Here is a 21825-nt window from a genome sequence, read left to right on the forward strand (position 1 = left end):
AGAACTCCGTCTCAAAAAACAAACAAACAAACAAAAAGAAGATATATTACTTAAGAGGACATATTATCACTGTCACATATTTGTGACAGTGTTGTTTGAATCACAATGATTGACTTGACAATAAGCATACAGGATTACTATTTAGGTGTGAAGAATAAAGTTGCAGTGGCTAAGAAAGCACTTCCGTCAAAAAAAAATCATGAATTGTGAAGTATTTTCCTCTTTCCTTAAAAAGTAAATAATCAGAGTAAAATAAGCTTTTAATAAAATTCCCTAAGGAGAAAAAGTCCCTTTGGACTTGGGGGTAGGATGGAGGAAAATGCTCTCTACCATCACGTTAATTGTATCTTTTAAAAATAAGCCCCAGTCAGGCACAGTAGCACGCGCCTGTAGTCCCAGCTAATCAGGAGGCTGAGGCAGGAGGATCCCTTGGCCCAGGAGTTTGAGGTGGCAGTGAGCTATGATGGCGCCACTGTATTCCAGCCTGGGCAAAAAAGCAAGATTTGTCCCTAAAAATGAAAATAAAAATGAATTAAAAGTCCCAGTATTTTCATGAGAGAAAAAAGATGAATTTTGGTTTAGTCAATTTTGAAGTCATAAACTATCCTGAAAGAAATTTCTTTACAAATAATTATTTCACACATTCAAAATTATTCTGAAAGAAGAATCAGGGAATTCTAGAGAAGAAAGGGACTTTATAGACTGTTTAGTGCCTCTTTTCACCTTACAGGTACAAATGAGGTGAGAGAATTTGAGAGACGGACTTGTCCAAGTTTATACAGCTATCTAATGGCAAAAGCAGGACTAGAGGCTAGACCTGAACAAAATCTCTATCCATTACTGCATTATTTCCAAATATCCAACATAATTTATTACCAATGCATAAAATTAGAAGACACAATACGTTGATTTATATATCATTTGCATCTTCATCAATAAAAAATGTTTAAAAATCTATTTCCATATCATACAACCCTACCAGCCATGCAAAAGTAACTTGTACAGACTTCTAAGTTGAGTCAAAGGCCAAAACTAGGAAAGGGCCACCAGCACAAAAAAAAAAAAAAAAAAAATCTAATAAGCATGTTAAATATAAAGGTCTACACTGGGGAAAAAATAGAAATGTGTGAGTCCATGCTGCTAACAAATACACGTGTATTTATGGAGAGTGCTGAAGTTGGAAAAATCACCATTTTCAAACACAGAAAAGAGTGATCCAGGCAAGAATCACCTATGGATTCTTGGGGAAATTTTGATGAAAAGCGTATCTGCATTGCTTAAAAGTACCTCCCTCATAGATTGGGAGAGAGAAAGTGGTAACTACAGAGAGAAATCAGGCAACACTTTGACTGGATGATCACAATTAACATCACAGAGAGGGGCAGATGGATGTGATGGGCCTCCAGAGCTCATTCCTTAAGAGGATATGACATCACCAGTGTCGTATTCTTGCCTGGAATGTAAAACCCTGAATCTCACCATGAGGAGAGAGCAAACAAATACGAGAAATATTCCCTTAAAAATAAGCCATTAAACAATTCTTCAAAAATGTCAAATGTCATAAAAGACAAAGGCTGTGGAAACATCCCAGATGTTTGGGGACTAAAGAGAGGGACAATTTCATGCAAGACATGACCCTAGACTGGATCCTACACTGGAAGAAGGAAAATGCTATAAAGGACATTAATGAGCCAATTGATAAAACTGAAATACAGGTGACAGAGTAGATAACTGGATTGTATCAGTCATAAATTTACTCCAGTTGATAACCGTGATAAGAAAGGTCTATGATATATAGATTATGCACTCTCAGATAGCTCAAAAATCATGTGTGTATGTACATATACACACATACATACACATACACACAAAGAGAAAGGAAATTAAGAAGCTAATTTGGCAAGGCGTTAATTAGTCAAATCTAGATAAAGGATAAACTGGTATTCTAAGAATTTTTCTTATTCTTGCAACTTTTCCATAAGTTTTATATTATTTCCAAATAAAAAGCTACAAAAAGGCCTAGAAATACTTTCATTTCTTTTGGGAGAAGGGTAGAGATGAGGCCAAAATTGAGAGAAATCCTCCAAACCGGGTACAGGCGTAGAAATTAGCACATTGAAAGCAAGGAATTTCACATTGCCAAATCTGTGCTTAACGTCACATGTGGGTACGTTTAAATATAGTTAAACTCAATTAACTTAAATTGTCCCCAGGGGGGTGGTGAGCTAGAGCAGCCTCCACCGGCGCCCGCGGACACTCACCAGGCTGGCGGTGAGCGAGGGCGCCGACTGGCCCAGGGCCTGGCTGCGCATGCGCACGAGGTTGGACGTCTCCGCAGAGGCCGGCCAGGCCTGTCCCGCCACCGGGTTTGGAAGGAGGTATCTCCCTGTTGGAGTTAAAGAGAAGAAAATGTAAGTGACAGGCAGACGGCAGTAGTCTTATTGCAATGGGGGTGAGGGTTGGGTGTCTATTCCTGGCCAACCTTGTTCTGTATTACTTCTGCCATACCCAGTAATAACATTTATTAATAGCAACCTGGGAAAACGTGTTCTAATTCAGTCAGGAGATCCAGTGGCAGGGTCTGGCCCTGACCTCCAACATCATCTCCTGCATGAGTGTAGCCTCATCAAGGTAGGATGAGGTGTTTTTTTTCCCATCTGCCTATACCAAGGGAATGCGTTGAGAATATGTATAAGTACACAAAGCATTCTTAGCATCACAGAAGCAAGTGTGTGCATTTGTAAGTGTTTTTTGAAAAAATCTAATATGGAAAGTGATCTAGGACTCAATTATAAAATAATCTACAAAGTGGAGATCATGGCCAACAAAAGGAAGCAGAATTCTTTCAAGATGAAATGGGGCTGGTGCCTCTCCCCCAGCCCTTTTTCTCTGAAGTGCAGGTGGCCATCCAACCTTGTCTGTGGGATACATAATCATATCTATTTGCATAAATCAGGACATCAATGTCAGTCTAGGTACACGGAGCAATTTCCATCAACCTTGAACTCTAATATATACATATATGTTTTTCAAAGTCAAACAGCTGAACCAACTCACACTGTGTTACTTCCTTGGTGCATGGACTTGACTAATATTAACACACAAGAAATGGTTTTTGACTTCAGGAAAGTTAGGATGGACATGAATATTCACATAGCAATAAAGGTCAGTAAAAGTCGAGACTGCGTTCAATTTTCATCTGTTTTGCCCCAATATTAGCATAATTACTGGCCATAATAGCTGCTCAATAAATATTTACTAAACGATGAAAGGGCTTGTAGACATTTTCTTCCATAAAAACAGACAATGACAAGATGGCAGACCACACAGAGAATCTCATTTGAGGGCCATGTGTTGGGGACTCCAGCCTCATTCCTCTCCAGAATCATGAGGGATTACAGCATGCATAGCTGGTGGCCCTGTAGCACAGGTAACATCTGTTCCTCATTCTTCCCTCAGGCGTGCATCCCACAAGCATATTGCACTGGTTAATAACGATCGTAGTATATTAACTGGTTTACCATTACTGTACATGCTAACTACCAGCACTGTCAAAGCACAGGAGCTAGGGGCATCTCCCATCAATTGTCCATGTGAAGAAGTCCATTGCTTTATTTAAGCCAAGTGCTTTCAAAAATTTGTATTTTAGTTGCAGAGGAAAAAATGGCTTCTTTTGCCAAAATTGCTTTTCCACTCTTTTATTATAGAGTGAAAGCACAGGCTCTGGAGATAAATTAGATCTTCTTTTGAAATCCTGCTCTGTAGCCGAATGACACTGGGAAACTTAGTCTCTCTTGGACTTGGTTTTTTCCATCTCTAAAATGGGGGCGATAGACTTGACTATGTAGTTATTGAGGGCATTAGAGAAATTTGTAAGTACAGTTTGTAAGTACAGTACTCAGTAAATGTTAACTATTTAGCCATAACAGCAGTAAAAATGAAAAGTATCCTCTTTATTTGGGATGAGCTTTTCATTCACAAGAAGAAAATGCAAATATATACAAAGGAACAAAAATTACCTATCATCACACCAAAGAAAACCACGATCAACAATTTAGTGATTTTCCTCTAGACTTTCTTTCTACAACCTATATATTCTTACAAAAACAAAATGTGATACTGATTTTTGTCACCTGCTTCCTGCCAACTCCACATAATAGATTGACCTTTTCCAAGCAAATAAATGCAGCAAATGTCAATTAATTTAAACACTATCATTGAAGATTCCGTGATAGTGAACCTCTGTGGTTCTGATCACCATCTCGAAAACATTCAGACATATTTTTGGACAAGGTATGCTGCATTTGATGTCTAGAATTTTAATTTTTTCCTTGCCTTATTTCAAAATGTGAACTAAAAGCTGAACTAAGAATGGCTTTGAGAAACAGGTCCCCTGTAGGCCCAAAAGCAAGTAATTAATGAGGAAGAGCAGGAAAACTATAGATTGCATTTAGGAATGTTGCATTAATATTACAGGGATAAATGGTTTCTTTAATACAGAAATCACTCAGTATTTGAAGGGCTCACTTGTTAAAAATATATAAACCTCTAATAATCTGAATCCATTTTTTTCTCCCTCCTATGTCATTTTCTATATATTATTTGTATTTATTTATTTGTAGTTTCTTTGCATTTTCTTTGTTCATGTTTTGGAAAGGGAATGATAAGAGGTACAGAAGCTATATGATGCCAAGGTTTACATGATGGAGAGAACCCACTATAGCCTCACTGTTGTTCTGCCTCCATATGCTTCATGTTAAAGAAAACTGAGGGTAGATTTAAAAAAAAAAAAAAAAAAACTTGGGAGAATTTAATGTAAAATAGAAAAAATTAAAGGCAAAGTATTTTTATTCAGTGAAGAATTCAACAAATCTTTTTTTCCTTTAGTAGAAAATAATTATTAGGCTGGGTGCAGTGGCTCATGCCTGTAATACCAACACTTTGGAAGGCTGAGGTGAGCAGTTCCCTTGAGCCTAAGGGTTCAAGACCAACCTGGGCAACATAGTGAGGCCCCATCTCTACAAAAAATTAAACAGTTAGCCAGTTGTGGTAGCCAAATCTGTGGTCCCAGCTATTCAGGAAGCTGAGATGGGAGGACAGCTTGAGCCTAGGAGGTGAAGGTTGCAGTGAGCCAAGATCACACCACTGCACTCCAGCCTGGGTGACAGAGTGAGACCCCATCTCAACAAATAAAATAATAATAATAACAATACAAGACAATAAATAATTATTAGACTGTCTCTGTATAATTCCCCTGATGTGAGGAAATAAGTTTATTCTTTTCTGTATCCCCAGTACCTGTTATAGGGCCTGGCACTTAGTAAATGTTCAATAAATGTTTGTTGACTGAAAGGCAGGGAAACCATACTATTAGAAAAATAATTAGTGAAGTCTCAACAGGAAGAAAACCACTGAACAGATAATTTTCTTAAATTTCCTTTACAAGTATAACATAATAGCTAAAATACATTGAGGCCTTATTATATACCAGGCACTGCCACATCCTAACAATCATATGGGATAGGTACTATTATCTCCAGTTTAAACCCAGAGAGGTACATAACTAGGCAAGGGGATACAGCTACACAAATGGGCAAAAATCAGGATTCTGACTCCAAAGCCCAATCTACTCCAGGAAAATATTCATCACATATGCTTCGGTGAAGAACAAGTTATAAATTAAAATAGAATGATTCTATATTTATACAAAAATAACATATATTAAGAGAGAAAAGCACCTGGAAAGATGGGAGCAGAGTGATTCAAACCACAGGCTTGGAATCAGGCACAAATGGGTCTGCAACCTAGGGTTTTTTGTTTTGTTTTGTTTTTTGAGACAGGGTTTATTTCACTCAGGCTGGAGTACAATGGTGCAGTCTCGGCTCACTGCAACCTCCACCTCCCAGGTTCAAGCAGTTCTCCTGCCTCAGCCTCCCGAGTAGATAGGATTACAGGCACGCACCACCATGCCCAGATAATTTTTGTTTCTAGCAGAGACGGGGTTTTACCATGTTGTACAATGGCACAATCTTGGCTCACTGCAACCTCCGCCTCCTGGCCTCAAGCAATCCGCCCGCCTCAGCCTCCCAAAGTGCTGGGATTACAGGCATGAGCCACCTTGCATAGTCTGCAACCCAGTTTTTACAGTCACATGCAGTTGAGCAACTTATTTAATTCCAAGCCCCCAATATTCCCATCTCTAAAAGGGGGATAATAACTTACAAAGTGGTAGATAAGATTAAAGGAGATAATACACTTAGTCACTCGACCTAGGACATGGAAAAGCAGTCAATATACTATCACACTTCATATTATCATAAGACCTGCATCCTCCACCACCACCATAGCAACAGAATAAAACACGGTAACGGGGTACTTAGGCCAGGTCACACACACACAAAAGAATCATATTGAAAGATATTGAAACAAATAATATTTCTTCTTGTAAGTGATAAACAGCAAATTCAGAATTGTAGCCATCTCTGGCAGAGAAAATGAGGGGTGGGTGCAGGGAGGAGTATTTTGGATCTGTAATATTTTATTGTTTTAAAAATTACCAGCAGGGAATAATAGGGTTTGCTACTTCAACTTAAAAGTGTAAATGAGGAATTAAGTTTTTGACTTGTGGTTTTAATAAATTTAATATGAAATTTTTTAATGTATCTGGAGAATGTAGCAAATACTAAGCTTTGATAAAGCTGGCTGATAGGTATACAGAGTTGTACAGAATTATTCTCTATTAATTTCTGTACATATTTTATAATATTACTTTTAATAATTCATAGCAAAAAAAATGCATTTTGTATTCTTGCATGGCAAACTAGCTAGGAGCATCTTCCCTCAACTCCTCAAGATGGTAGTTCCTATGGCCCAGGTCAGGGACCCCAGAGGTCTGGGTGATCGTGGAGGACTCCTAGGTCCTAGGTTGAAAAGCAAGGAGCCAGGGGAGAGATTTGATGGGGAATGGTAGCAGAGAGGTACCATGAGGAATCTCAACATCAAAGTCACAGCAACAGGGACTGGGAAAGGCTCTCTCTCTCTGCCAGTGAGAGGGCGAAACAAAAGCAGGCATAACTCCCAGGTAAGGCCTCAGTACAGGAAATTCATAAGCTAGGACCCTGGCTCAATGAGACTAAGCATGGTTCAATGAGAAGCTGGACTCTGAACAGAATCCAGAACCAGCACCCAGTGCTGGGGAACACAAAGAAAGGAACACCTGAGCCATGCCCTTTCTCTCCGCACACTCTGAGCCATGCTTTGAATACTGCAGTTTTGTTACATCTCACAGGATACTGTAAAGCAAGCAGAGACCACTGAGAACAAGCATGTATACCATCTCGTCCTTCTCTGAAATCACTCAATTTAACATTATGTACATTTATGGCTATCTCGTTTAAGTCCAATCTTGGTAACAAGACCAAAGGTGTGCCTTCAATTCCTTTGTTACCTCAACAGCCTAACCCAAAAGACAAGATTTTGACATCCAATAACTGATCTGTCCTTAGCCCATATTTTTATATAACACCTTCTTCAAATCCAACAGGACAGAAAGATTTTTGCCAGTAATGGTAAAAAATTAATTGCTCTAGTCATGGTTGACTTTAATGTCAGACTGCTGAGTTCCTGTTCTAAATGCCTATCACTTATAACATGAATTTCTCTAAACCTCAGGTTCCTGCGTAGAACAGAGCCAAACTTTACGGCTGTTGTAAAATCTAAAAATAGAAAATATAGAATGAACACTCAATAAATATAAGCTTAAAAAATAAGAAACACCAAGAGCTACCCAACACACATTAAATTATAAAGTGAGCAGAAATAAAATTTTGTTAAACCACTGGAAAAGATTAGGAAGCACTTATATACATATAGAATGAAATGCTTCTAATGCAATGATGGGTAAGATTTTAGATGTCGTTATTTGCATAGGTCTTGTCCTGAGGAATCATATGAATGTTATAAATTGGACGGTCTGTTAATACAACACATGGGATATTTTATTCCTGCCTAGACCCCCATTAGTGTTAATAGAGAAAAGAGGACAACAGATGGATTTAAGACAGTCATTAGAAGGCACTAACATGATACCATAGTTGATAGTGATTACATCGAACTTTACATAAATTCACTTTTTGATGACTATCAAGAGCCTCTAAAAAGTGTGTTGCTGTCGTATTCATGCATCATTTGCTGCCTACAATTTAAGAAAATTAGCATCTGTCAATGGCATTATTCAGCTGCACAGGGTGGAAATTAATGGATAATACCATTTCTAATTTGTCGTAAGAGAGGTGAGCTTGCCTAGCAATCTGGTTGCTCTATTTTAATACCAAATTGAACTTGTTGTTACAACTGGAGCTGGATTAGCTCTGTGTTCTTTGGGAAAATGTTTCTAAAATTCTACTATGCTTATTGAAACATATATCAAATGTTTTCTACTGGCATGACTAGAAATTTAGAGGCAATAAATAAAAGTCTGTATTAAAGCTGGATTCAGTTGGACGGATTGATACAAGAGCTTGTCAAATCTCAACCACAGAGGTGTGGGTTGTTTGAATGGACTTTTTGTACTGGTTATTTTTGCTGTTTGAGCCACAGGGCCCCTAGTTAACAGAGTGGAAAGTTCTGTAGCCTTGTATGGTTATATGTATATTAAAATAAATACATTACTGAATCTAGACTCAGATCATGCCTTGGCTCTATCAAGCCTACATATTACCTCTCCTGGAATGTGTTTTCTTTTCTTTTTTTTTTTTTTTGAGACAAAGTCTCACTCTTGTCCCCCCAGGCTGGAGTACAGTGGCACGATCTCGGCTCACTACAACCTCCACCTCCCCAGTTCAAGCGATTTTCCTACCTCAGCCTCCCGAGTAGCTAGGACTACAGGTGCCCACCACCAGACCTGCCTAATTTTTGTATTTTTAGTAGAGACAGGGTTTCACCATGTTGGCCAGGCTGGCTTCGAACTCCTGACCTCAAGTGATCCACCCACCTCGGTCTCCCAAAATGCTGGGAGTGTTACAGGTATTAGCCACTGTGCCCAGCCACGATACATGCTTTCAAAGCACCCCAAAGCTGAAAGTATCCCTCTGAAGTAGAAAAATACCAAGTCTGCAATAATTTTAGCAGAATGGCCATACTTTATCACTAGGGAATAATGGTACCTGACTAGATTTGAAAGCTTCCATTAAAAAAGTTCCGTACCACCTGAAGTGCAACATATATTTATTAGCCAGTCCATAGTCTTACATTTTAGGTTATTTTTCTTGGACTACAAGCAGGACATCAAAGAGAAAATAAGACCTAGTAACTACATAACAAAGCTCTCTCTTGATATGATCTCTGGTTCTCAATCATACAGGAGAACTCTGAAAAAAATGTGTACATCCCTCTAAGGTACCAACCGGGAAAAGGGGAAGCTGAAGTGGCCCAGATATTGCTATCAAGGGTTTTGGGGAGATTTTAAGGACGGCTATAAAAGGAAGGCAGGAAGAACAGGGGTAGCACTGCAGAAGTTAAGGGAATAGAAACAAAAAGAACAATGGCAAGCTGGCACTGAATTGGTGCCATGAGCAGGCAGACAGGGCACAGGCTCTGTTGCCAAACATTGTTCTCTCATCCTATATCTTTACAGGTATATAGGTTAATAGGTTTTGGCTAACAGCCTTTCTTTGCCTAGACATTTCTACTGAAGCTCTCAAAGCAGCTGCCAGAAAGTTTACACCCACCACTAACCTGGAAGGAGGGACATTCTCACCATTTTACCTTCCCCTGTATCTAGTAAAATCTCTCTTGCTTAATCTCACTTCTGGGTAAATACACAAAGGAAGTAAAAGTAGGGGCTCAAATAGATATCTGTACTCCCATATTCATAGCAGCATTAGTCACAATAGCCAAAAGGAGGAAACAACTCAAGTATTCATTGAGGGATGAATGGATAAACAAAATGTTATATATATATACACACACACACACACACACATATACACACACACACACACACACACATATATATATATATCAATGGAATATTACTCAGCCTCAAAAAGGAAGGTAACTCTGACTTGTGTTACAACATGGATGAACCTTGGAGACATGCTGAAAGAAATAAACCAGTCACAAAAGGTCAGACATTGTATTGAGAGGTGAAGCCAGCTGGACTTCCTGGGTTTAGTGGGGACTTGGAGAACTTTTCTGTCTAGCTAGAGGATTGTAAATGCACCAATCAGTGCTCTGCATCTAGTTAAAGGATTGTAAGTGCACCAATCAGCACTCTGTAAAAACGCACCAAATCAGCACTCTGTGTCTAGTTAAAGGATTGTAAACGCACCAATCAGCACTCTGTAAAATGGACCAATCAGTGCTCTGTAAAACGGACCAATCAGCAGAACACAAGCGGGGCCAAATAAGGGAATAAAAGGTGGCCACCCAAGCCAGCAGCAGCAACCGACTGGGGTCCCCTTCCACACTGGAAGCTTTGTTCTTTCTCTCTTCACAATAAATCTTGCTGCTGTTCACTCTTTGGGTCCACACCCCCTTTAAGAGTTGTAACACTCGCCACGAAGGTCCGCAGCTTCATTCTTGAAGTCAGCCAGACCACGAACCCACCGGAAGGAAGAAACTCTGGACACATCTGAAGGAACAAACTCCGGACACACCATCTTTAAGAGCTGTAACACTCACCGCGAAGGTCCGCGGCTTCCTTCTTGAAGTCAGCGAGACCAAGAAACTACCAGAAGGAACCAATTCTGAACACAGTATGATTCCATTTATGTGAAGTATCCAGAATAATCAAATGCATTCTTTCACAGAAAGTATATAACAGTGGTTTACAGGGGCTGGTGGGAGTGAGGAATGGGGAGTTCCTGTTTAATGGGTACAAGGTTTCAGTTTGGGATGATGAAAATATTCTAGAGATGGAGAGTGCTGATGGTTGTACTTAATGCCATTAAATTATACATGTAAAAATAGTTAAATGGTAAATTTTTATATATATATATATATATATATATATATATATATATATATATATATATATATAACCACAGTGTTTAACCTGCCCCCTAATCCCTTGCTTGGCCAATACCACTGTACCTTATAGAGGAAAAAATAAGGGGATCCTTTTTGTTGTCCAAAAGGATGTATCCACATTAACTATACCACCACCTGCTTTTGCAAATTATACTTTATAACATAAGCCCTCCCAATCATTTTAAGTTAGAGGAAATGAGCTTTTAAAGAACCTGTCAAACTTAAGAAATGAAGAAGGGGCAAAGACCGCAAAGAGTCACTGTCTAAATCTGGGCAGAATTCATGACTCAGCAGCCATCACCCTAATTCCATTGCCATCAAAAGATTCTTCTTCTCTGCCCCATTGCTCACTCCTAAACATTTGTTCCCTCATCGTCATGACTGTCATCCTCACGGGCAATTACAGCTTCCCTTATTCATCTTCAGCTGTGCTCCCACAACAGAGACATGGTTCCCTTCATCTTCCACTCACATGGGTGACTGACTTCCAATTTCTTGTCCTCACTGCAAAAGAATGACCGTACCTAGACAGCATCAACAATGCTGCTAAATCACTCTTCTTAATGGCATAAATGAATACAATTTGAGAAACCAACAGATCTGTGACCAGAAAGTGCAGAAGTTCACTGACTCCTATATTGAACTGCTATTCTAGCTTTAAAAAAAAAAAAAAGTGCTGTGTGTTCACTCACACAAGGGAAGTCCAAAGCAGAGCCTTGACTCTAAGTGCTTAAAGACATCACTGACTACTGACCAATGATCTCCAACTGACAAGGAAACTGAAAGCTGGACCAAGAGCACCTGCAAGTCTTTTGGAAGGCTGGTACTGGGAGTAGGGTGATGCCAAGAGGGCATCAACGTCTTAATCAAGATTGTAAGACTCAAATTTTTTTGCTAAACTGTTTTTCCACAAGACTCAAATCCACCAGAGATGCCCAATTTCACTTTTTAGAATATTATCACCAGCATTCCATACTTAACATAGAATGCCAACACCACATTGCTAACTATAAAATTTGCCTGGTGAGCAAGTCAGAGCATCACTGTGAAAGGAAGCTCCTAGCAAGGGGTACGGGTATCAGAAGTTTTTCTTTCAGGCAAGCCCAGACAGACTAAGTACCTGACAAATGTTTTAAGGAGTCACTAAAAAGCCCAATTCCATGCTGTGAGAGAACTAGGGACGGGTGAAAAACGATAGAACATACATGTCTACAATACAGAAATCAAAGTCTTTGAACAAACCATGAGGCTATGGAGCAGAAACTCAAGCTGCCACTGCCACTGTGAACCAGAGCTGCAGTGTTCAGAATAATTTTTGGTGTGGGTAATATGGCAAGGTGATTCAAAGATAAAGTCATCTTTTCACCCTCAATCATAGATAGCCAGCCTGTTACTCTTGCCATGATATGATAAAAGAGCAAAAATGCTAACACATAGTTTATTTTTAAATGGAAACACATTAAAGTCAGACTTAAAGAGAAATATATTTGACCTTTCTTTTACTTTCCCTTAACTTGTTCCTAAAAAAAAAAAAACAATATTTCTTCTTATCTACCAAGATTATCACTCTCAGTCAAATTCTAATAAGGGCAGATATTAGAACCAAATTAATACATGCGATAAAGCTTGGCAAGCTATAATGTTTCTATTATTACAAGCATATCACTGCCTTTGGGCTTACCAACACCCAGCAAATTCTCCCATTCTGCAATGAGGCCCGGCCCTGGCCACCAACTGCCTGTTTTACCCAGACCACCAAGGCAGTTGTCCTTCAGGTGGCATTTTTCTGGATTTAAAATTCTTATCAAAAAATAAATAATGGTTTGGCCCCAAACTCCAGTTGCAGAGACCAAAGACTAATGTGACAACTAAAATTGATTTTTAAAGAAGTATTAAATAGAGCCTACACTAATGAGAACATGGTAACAAGATTCTGACATCAAGCAGCGTTGCTTAGAATGAATGTCTGCCTGAGTGAGGGCACCCAAAGAGGTGGGTGGTGGCGGTGTCTGTGCAATGCTGGGCAGAGGTCAGTGTTAACATCTGCAATCTGGTCTCCCTCAATTCACGTATTGAAATATAATTCAGTAGAATGAATTGCTAGACATGTCTAACCCCCCTGGGAAATGACAGATATTGATGAATGCTGCTGGCAAGATATATGGAAGGAAACGGCAAATAAATAGAACCATTTTTTCTCAGAGTCATTTTGTGGATATGTGGAACAGCTGTTAAACTACTTGTCAGCTCCCTCTTCTGTCTTCCTCTCCGTCCTCCCTCTCCCCAGCTGCCTTATCTACACCTTTCTAAAACCTCCCTGAGGACCAGTACCTGGCCCTCTTTAAAATAATAATCAAATGAATAAGAGTCATCTCTTCCTCCTCCGCATCACACTGTGACTTCTCAATCCAGTCAGTGCAACCCTAAGATTTCACTCCATCTAAATGTGTTCACTGCCCCTCCAGATCCTTGAAAGACCCTTCATTTCTAACCTTGTAAAATCAAACTGTTGATTTCAAGTCTATCACCAAAGGTCCCAGGCATGAGGTTTAAATCGTAAAATCAAACCCTGACTACTATCATATATCCACCATGTGACTTTGGATAGGCTTAACCTTCTAAGTCTCAGTTGCCATAAACATGCTGTACAATGATGATGATACCAATCTTATGAGGTGATGAGAACTAATTTAGAATGTAAACAAAGAACCTATCATACCATCTGACAAAAGGTCCAAACTAAATTATTACTTTTTATCCACTCTACTTTTCACTGTTAAACAGCTCCTCCTGGCAACGGTCCTCCTCCTTGTCGTCTTCAGATCAGATCAAATTCTCTCCAGCACTGGGAACTTGGAGCATACCTGGTTCTTGTTCCATCCACCAGGTGGACTCAGGAGTGCAGAATGGAAAAGCAGTCAGATATCAGTTTGCATCCTCCTTTCACCATTTAGTAGCTAGAGAGCCCCAGATAAACAACTTGACCTCTCTGAGCTTCGATTTCCTTATCTCTAATGATGATGATAGTAGGTAACACATGTTAAAGTGCCCAGCACAAAACTGAACACACAATTTGTGCTCAGTGCTTCAGGTCCCCCTCCAGGATGCTTTTACCCATTCTGGCACCACTGGAAGGGAATCCACAAGTAGGATTCAATGCCAATGGTGCCAACCAGGAAGGCTACTACCCTTACCTTCCCCCTTCACAACACCCACTGCTATGTGTGGGTGCACATGTACAGAGTGCCATTTATTTATGAATGCAGTGTGTTCTACTACACTGTAACTTCTGCATCTCATCTGTTTTTGTAGCCCCACATCACACCTAGCTCAATATCCTGCATGTGAAACACACTAGGCTTTACAGAACCAGATGCATAAGTCTGTGTGTGCTGACTTTCCATCTGTCTCTCATTTATATTTCTCCCAAGGATCATATTTTTCATTATTATTTAGTTACACATTGCCTAGAAGAATATTTAAGTTTGGCTCAAGTGTTTGTTTTATAATGACAACAATAATGAAGAAAACTCAGAGGCCTTAAACTTGATATGGAGGAGACTGTGTCACTTTTTACAGCTGTGATTTTCTCTTCAAAAAACCATCTCAAAAAGAGGCTACCATCTCCACAATATAATGTATATTTTCAAGGTAAGCTAATTAACTTCAATACCCCAGAGGACAACTTATATTTGATATCTTACTTCTTGAAGAAATTATGAATCCTACTCAGTGACACTCTTTTGCTCACCAAGATGCTTTGATGGATGCCCTCAAATGTCACTGGCAACCCTGAGACACAGAACATTTCTGACAACCACCCTACATCTAAACAGTTATGACAGAGGATAAGGAGTTGGGGACCAGTAGTTTTACAAGAGAAACAAAAAGAACAAAAGTCGCCATAGAGGTGACAAAATAAACTCCATATCACAACCTATGCAGAAACTTACAGACAAGTCTAAATTTCCTAACAGGTTCTCTATTTTTACATGGAAACTCTTACATATGGTCTAATTCACATAACTGTGTATTTCATAATCAGGTAATCACATCTATTTCTTTGGAATACTTGCTAGTTCCATGCTAGGTCTATTCCAATAGATTTCAAATTCTTTCTCAACAACAATATCTATGTATGTTACCTGAAGAATGTAATATTTATGTCTTAAGAAATGCTTGTCAATATCGATCAATGAATAAGAAATCTAGAGCATAACTATAAAATATTTCCTCAAAAATACCATAGAGTGCATCTCCCCCAGCGCCTTCAAATGGCCATTTGTTAAAGGTTCCTACTTCTGAAGTGAGAGATCTCAATTAGGAACTGGGTAACCTGCTCTCCCTCCTCCCTTATGAGGAAAGTTAAAGCCCACTCTGCCTGGTTTCAAAGCAAAAGGATCTAAGAACCATTGTTATCCAACCCTGCATGCTGAATTAAATCCTAACAAAACACCAATTGCTTCACAAAACAATGCCCTTGTTTTTAAGATAAGAAAAGTCAAAGCCAAGATTAGCATCATGACTGCCTCTGCACTGCTTGAAAATTAATGGTAGGTGTAGGGTTGGAATCATCGTTTCCATTTCTGGTCTATCAGTTGTCAGTTGCCACTGACAACTTCTGAAAGCTCAGATGACATGAAGTAGCCCTGAACTCCAGGGTCAATGCTTCATGTTTTACGGTAATAGTTTTGCCAGCTACTTAGCATTCCTTCTTAGAGAATTCAGCCATGCTTATGGGGAATCAGTGGGCTGAGTTGGGGGAAGGTAGTCTTTTGGTTGCTCCAATCACCCTCCAAATGGTCATCTCTCAAGCTTGAAAGCCAGGTCATTTTCTTCTAGACATTTCATTAAATGCATTACATCTCCCATTATTTGATCCACAAAGAAAGCACTGTGACTATTGAAGGCATTGTAATAGGGCAAATGCACACAAACTTTTAGACATCAAAGAGTACAGTATATCATGTATCAGAGCTGCTTGGGGTTGTCTGCAAAGATGATCCTGACTCCCATGTGACTAAGCAGCTACGGGGGGAAAACACACACACACACACAGACACACACAACACACGTGCACGAAAAGGAGATTGAATGAATGTCTATGTATAATGCCTCTAAACACTTGCCATTCATACCATGCCTGTACCTATGAGACTATGTCTGATAACGCCTAGGCACAGAACCATTCCAGTATTTATTGATAAGATGGCCAGATTTAGCGAATAAGAATACAGGATGCATACCAATATTTAAATTCAAGTAAATTTGAATATGTATGCTCCTAACATAGCACTGGATACTAAAAATATTATTAGTTGCTACTGGGTATATACCCAAAGGATTATAAATCATGCTGCTATAAAGACACATGCACACGTATGTTTATTGCAGCACTATGCACAATAGCAAAGACTTGGAATCAACCCAAATGTCCATCAGTGACAGACTGGATTAAGAAAACGTGGCACACATACACCATGGAATACTATGCAGCCATAAAACAGGATGAGTTCATGTCCTTTGTAGTGACATGGATGCAGCTGGAAACCATCATTCTCAGCAAACTATTGCAAGAACAGAAAATCAAACACTGCATGTTCTCACTCATAGATGGGAATTGAACAATGAGAACACTTGGACACAGGAAGGGGAACATCACACACTGGTGCCCGTCATGGGGTAGGGGGAGGGGGGAGGGATAGCATTAGGAGATATACCTAATGTAAATGACAAGTTAATGGGTGCAGCACACCAACATGGCACATGTATACATATGTAACAAACCTGCACATTGTGCACATGTACCCTAGAACTTAAAGTATAATAAAAAAAAATATTAGTTGCTTATCTGAATTAAAATTTAATTGGATACCCCATATTTTATCTGGCAATATGAGAATTAGAAATGCACAAGGCTTTGCTTTGAGGATACAAGGAAAAAGTCCTCAATAAATTTATAAACTAGCAAACAGAATGATAGGTACACAAATAAAAAAATTAAAAGTAATCTCTCTTTTAAGAAAAGAACAATGTAAGATGGTATCAAAGGAGAGAGAGGTGGAAGAGTCAGCAAAAGTAACATGACAGTATTTGGAATGGAATCTGAATGTAGAAAAAGGCCTTAAAGATTACATGCTTCATTATCAGTTTATACACCTAAGAGGGTAGGGGTACAACAACACTCATAGCCACAGGTATGTGCGTGATGTATTATTCCCCACTTTGTTTAGTGTTATTTACATATACACCACCGCAGCCAAAAGCTAGCAAAATGGAGCAAAACCAAAATAAAACACTTTGCACTGAGATTCCTGGCAACCAAGACAAAAAGAGAAACAGTGGGTTTACTCAGCTGTCATTATTTAACAAAAGAAAGAATTCAAATTATGAGACCAATCTAAACCTTTTTTCTTGATCTGAGCACAAATAAACTTGTTTCAGAAGTTTTAATAAAAGATCAATGACATACATAATTATTAACTCTCCTTCAGAGTAGCTTAGGGCAAAAATACAGGCCATCCTACATTATTGGAACTAAATAAAAACCAAGGGTGCAATGCAGTGTGTGCATGCATACATGTAAACACACAAATGCCCATGTATGTTACTTACATACATACATGCCTCTTCTTTACACAGACTGGGAAACTGGGAGCTGCACAACCTTATGCAAAATCCTTCTTAAAGCTGAATTGGGTGCAGCATTAATAATTTACAGCAGTCACAATTTGTTTTAGTTTGTGCCTCTACAACAAAATAACAGAGACTGGGTAATTTATAAAGAACAGAAATTTATTTCTCACAGCTCTGGAGGCTGGAAGTTCAAGATCAAGGTGCTGGCATGTGGTCTGGTGAGGGCCTTCTTGCTGCATCCTCGCATGGCAGAAGGAGAATGAATGGCAAGCTCACCAAATACTGCTGTGTAAAAGAAGCCTCTTTTAAAAGGGTCTCAGTCCCACTCATGAGGGAGCAGCCCTAGGATAGCCTAATCATCTCTTAAAAGTCCTACTTCTAAATACTATCAAACTGGCAACACTCGAATTTTAGAGAGGACACAAACCGTGACACGATTGCCCCTGTGTTCTTACTCAAAGAAGGAAACAGACATTTAAGTAATATCATTCTCTCTTTTACAAGTCAGCAATGAGTTAAATGCAAGGAGGGGACTTAACCTCTGCTCTCCCTTCAGGCTTAGGTCTGATTCAGATGCCTGAGACAATACTGTCAAAGAATAGAGAAATTATCTGTCTAGGCAGACACAAGAAAATAAATTTAGCCCTCACAATGTGTGGTGATTAAGTACTTGAATGACAATGGAACATGACAATGACAAATGCGGGCTACCACCACCAAAGTCATTAATATATCAGAAACACTAATTTTTATAAATCTTTCAACTTCCCGGTTGGTGGCATTTGCATTTCTTTACCTACTCTTTTTCCTGTGGAACTGACATAAAGTCAGCATCATTTTCAGTTTCTATCTGGGAAGTTAAAAAAACTTCTACATTCCCAGTGGCTTTGATTGGCCACCAAAAAATGAGCTGTAAGCAAGAGATGAATGGCCTGGGTGTGCTCAAGTGACAGGACACCTACTAGCAGCTCTAATAGAGGCAAAGGTGGGCTTCCTCGCGCAGCAACAAATAAAGCCTGTGTGCGTGCACAGGGGTTCAAGGGAGGGTGCAGGGGCTGGAAAATGAAGAAAACCCATTTTCTACAAAGACTTTCCCTCCCTCACCACTGTAGCTAAAATTATTTACTACTTAACTCAAAGGGACCTTGAGAGTATAGGATCCAACCCGCCCACTTGACAGATGAAGAAACTAAGAGCCAGCAATAAAGGCTACTTAGAAGTTGACTTGGGACTAGAATCTGGACCTTAGATCTCCAGTTCACGTTCTTCCATTTACACCCTGAAACAGTAGTATAAGATGGCAAGATGCTGTCTCTACCCAGGCAAATCACTTGCTTTCTTTAAATTCTGTTTCATTTAATTCAGTGATCCCATTCTCTCTCTGATCTACATCTCCCCACTCCCTAGTGCATCGCACCCTACTACTCTCTGCCTCTGTTGTCCAGGGGATTCATGTATAGTGCAGTTTACTAATTCCAGTACATGAGCAGTTAGCACCTCATTAGTACTGCAGTTTGTATGAAATAAGATGTCACTGGCCTTTTACTTTGGAACCCAGTAGTGTATGTCAAGCCACATAGCCTTTCCCCACGTTTCCTATAAGAGGGTAAAATCTTAAAAAAAAAAAAAAAAAAAAATTGAAACATGAAGAAAGGGAAAAAGTATAAAATAGAAACTGAAACATCACCAGAAGAGCCAGTTACCTAGGTCCAACTCTGTAAATGGGTTCCAGTGTGGTGTGAAATGGCACCACTCACCATCTTCTTACCTTTCCCAACCTTACTTCCTCCTCCCCCAGCAACTCAAGGGCACAAAGTGTGAGATTTACTAGTTCATACTAATTTTCCAGTATTTCAATAAATCTTTCACACTGTTAACTGTAATATAATCAAGTCACTGTTTGTGGCTTCCTCATCTCTACTAAAGACTCACAGAGGAGCTAAAGCCACTTCATCTCTGAGGGTCTACAAATATAAGGAACTGAGAAGATAAGCTTGGATCAGTGTGCTTTTCAGACCCTGAAAGAGCACAGTGCATGAAGGATAGGAAAGCCACACCCAGACGTGCCTGGGCCACAGTCCATCCTGTCAGAAAGAGAGTTCCAGGGAAGTACTAAAAGACAAAACTAAAAAGCAGTGGAAAGAAAAAGGAATATGATTACGCCTCACCCAAAAAGCTCAACACCTTGATAACAGGCTTTAAAAAAAAGCCCTGAAATCAGTTTCTTATTCTAAAGGGAATTCTAAGAAGAAAGTAACTTAAATTTTTAAGATATGGATTCAAAAAATTAAGCTTGTTTCCTAGGGAAGGACCAAAGCCCATTATTTGTAGAATCACACTAGAACCTAAGAAATGAGCACGGGAGTGGGGGGAGGAAGCCTTCTGTTCACGGATCCTGTTATTCTGTACATTTTTGGTTTAAGTTTCTTCATTAGCCTAACTGGCATACAGAGCCTCCTGATAGAAATATATTTACACACAGGCCTGGCACAGTGGCTTATGCCTGTAATCCCAGCACTTTGGGAGGCCGAGGGCGGGCGGATCATGAGGTCAGGATATCAAGACCATCCTGGCTAACACGGTGAAACTCCGTCTCTACTAAAAATATAAAATAATTAGCCGAGCGTGGTGGCAGGTGCCTGTAATCCCAGCTACTTGGGAGGCTGAGGCAGGAGAATGGGCGTGAACCTGGGAGGTGGAGCTTGGAGTGAGCTGAGATCGCGCCACTGCACTCCAGCCTGGGCGACAGAGCAGACTCCACCTCAAAAAAAAAAAAAAAAAAAAAATTTACACACATACGAGTTTTAAAATCATGCCAGCAAAAACTTTAAAGGACTACCGGACATCCTCCTCTCTGGTATATGTTGAAGAATTCCAGTTACTGGGTTTGGTTTGCCACATTTAACACACCCAGCCAAAGGTCCAGATAGCCAACATATTTTGCAGCTGATAATGGTTTAGCTGTATCTGAGTATTTTCCTGCCCGAGTAATCTTGAAATTCTATGTCAACAGTGATTGAAAGCCCACGTTACCTTTTGCTCTGCAAAGGAAAGGGGGCTTCAAGCATCTTAAGAGAAACTGGGCCTCCTATGGAAAACATTAACTAACACTCAGGACCAAGTGTTAAGTTTTTCAAACTATCAGGTACAGAACTGTAAAACTGATTTCTGAAGTGCCCGATTTGCTGACAAAGCACGGCTCCCAACACTATCCAGAGCTCAGGTACACATCAAAGCAAACAGCCCAGTCTCTCATCTGCCCCTGGGTATAAGAGAAATGCTTTTCATTCTTAAAGTCCTCATTCAGGTTCTTTCCTTAATTTTCCCCTCATGCCTGTCTTGTCACCTCCTGGGAAGGCTTCCCTGGTGCAAAATGCCTGAAGGAGAGACTTGGGCTCCCAAGAGGCTGCAGCCTGACTCTGAACAAGGTGGTGGCCACTTGGCAGTTTCTAAGTGGCAGGTGACCTGGGTCTGGGAACCACCACGTGAGCCCGTTAGAGGGGCAATGACTCATCGATAGACCATCTGCATGGGAGATGAGCTCCAGCAGAAGGCTCCCTGACAGAGAGCCACTGGGAGGCAGCATCTGCCAAAGGAACTCGCTGGCAGCTGCGCGTCCCATTAAGTCTAGGTCTCATGAGACCTTCCCACTCCTGACAAGGAGGAATTGCAACACTTACAAAAATACATCAAAATAGTCACACCTTCTATCTAGAACACCTAGATAGCAAACAAAATATCCAGGATATAAACTGTCATAGGAGCAGTAAAGACAATAAATGGTTTTAAAGCTTCTTAAAATCATGCATTGTCACTGGGAAGAAGATGCTAACAGAATTGCCTGTTCATTGCCTGGTGACTCAAAGAAATTACATAGAGACATTCCTCAGCTTAAAAAGCTATTACTGATGAACTACACAATTTTTTAAGTTCTAAAACAACACTAGACCGACTCAAGAGAATTCTTGTCCTTAGTTATGTGCCTTCAGCACAGCGATTTTATAAACATTAAGAACTAGTGAAACAAATACCAGCAGGATGTTTTTAAGTCAGTAAAACCTTAAGTGTCAATTCTTTGTGGATCTGGGCTTTTTCTGGTTGGCCAAGAGCCAAGAACCCAAATTGGGAGTATCACAAGAGAGCACATCATGAGAATTA

The 21825-nt window shown here is 39.8% G+C and overlaps 1 protein-coding gene across 14 annotated transcripts in view; it reads right to left on the reverse strand.

The window, feature by feature from the left end:
• Positions 1-21825, reverse strand: part of LOC105475214 (microtubule associated serine/threonine kinase family member 4) — a 577292-nt gene that overhangs the window by 386653 nt on the left and 168814 nt on the right. For all 14 annotated transcript variants that reach the window (XM_011730296.3, XM_011730295.2, XM_071098847.1 and 11 more), the window contains one exon: positions 2262-2386. In XM_011730296.3, coding sequence (XP_011728598.2) covers positions 2262-2386 — 125 coding nt within the window. The remainder of the gene's footprint in view (positions 1-2261; positions 2387-21825) is intronic.

This window comes from Macaca nemestrina, chromosome 6 (genome assembly GCF_043159975.1).
Source record: "Macaca nemestrina isolate mMacNem1 chromosome 6, mMacNem.hap1, whole genome shotgun sequence".
NCBI lineage: Eukaryota > Metazoa > Chordata > Mammalia > Primates > Cercopithecidae > Macaca > Macaca nemestrina.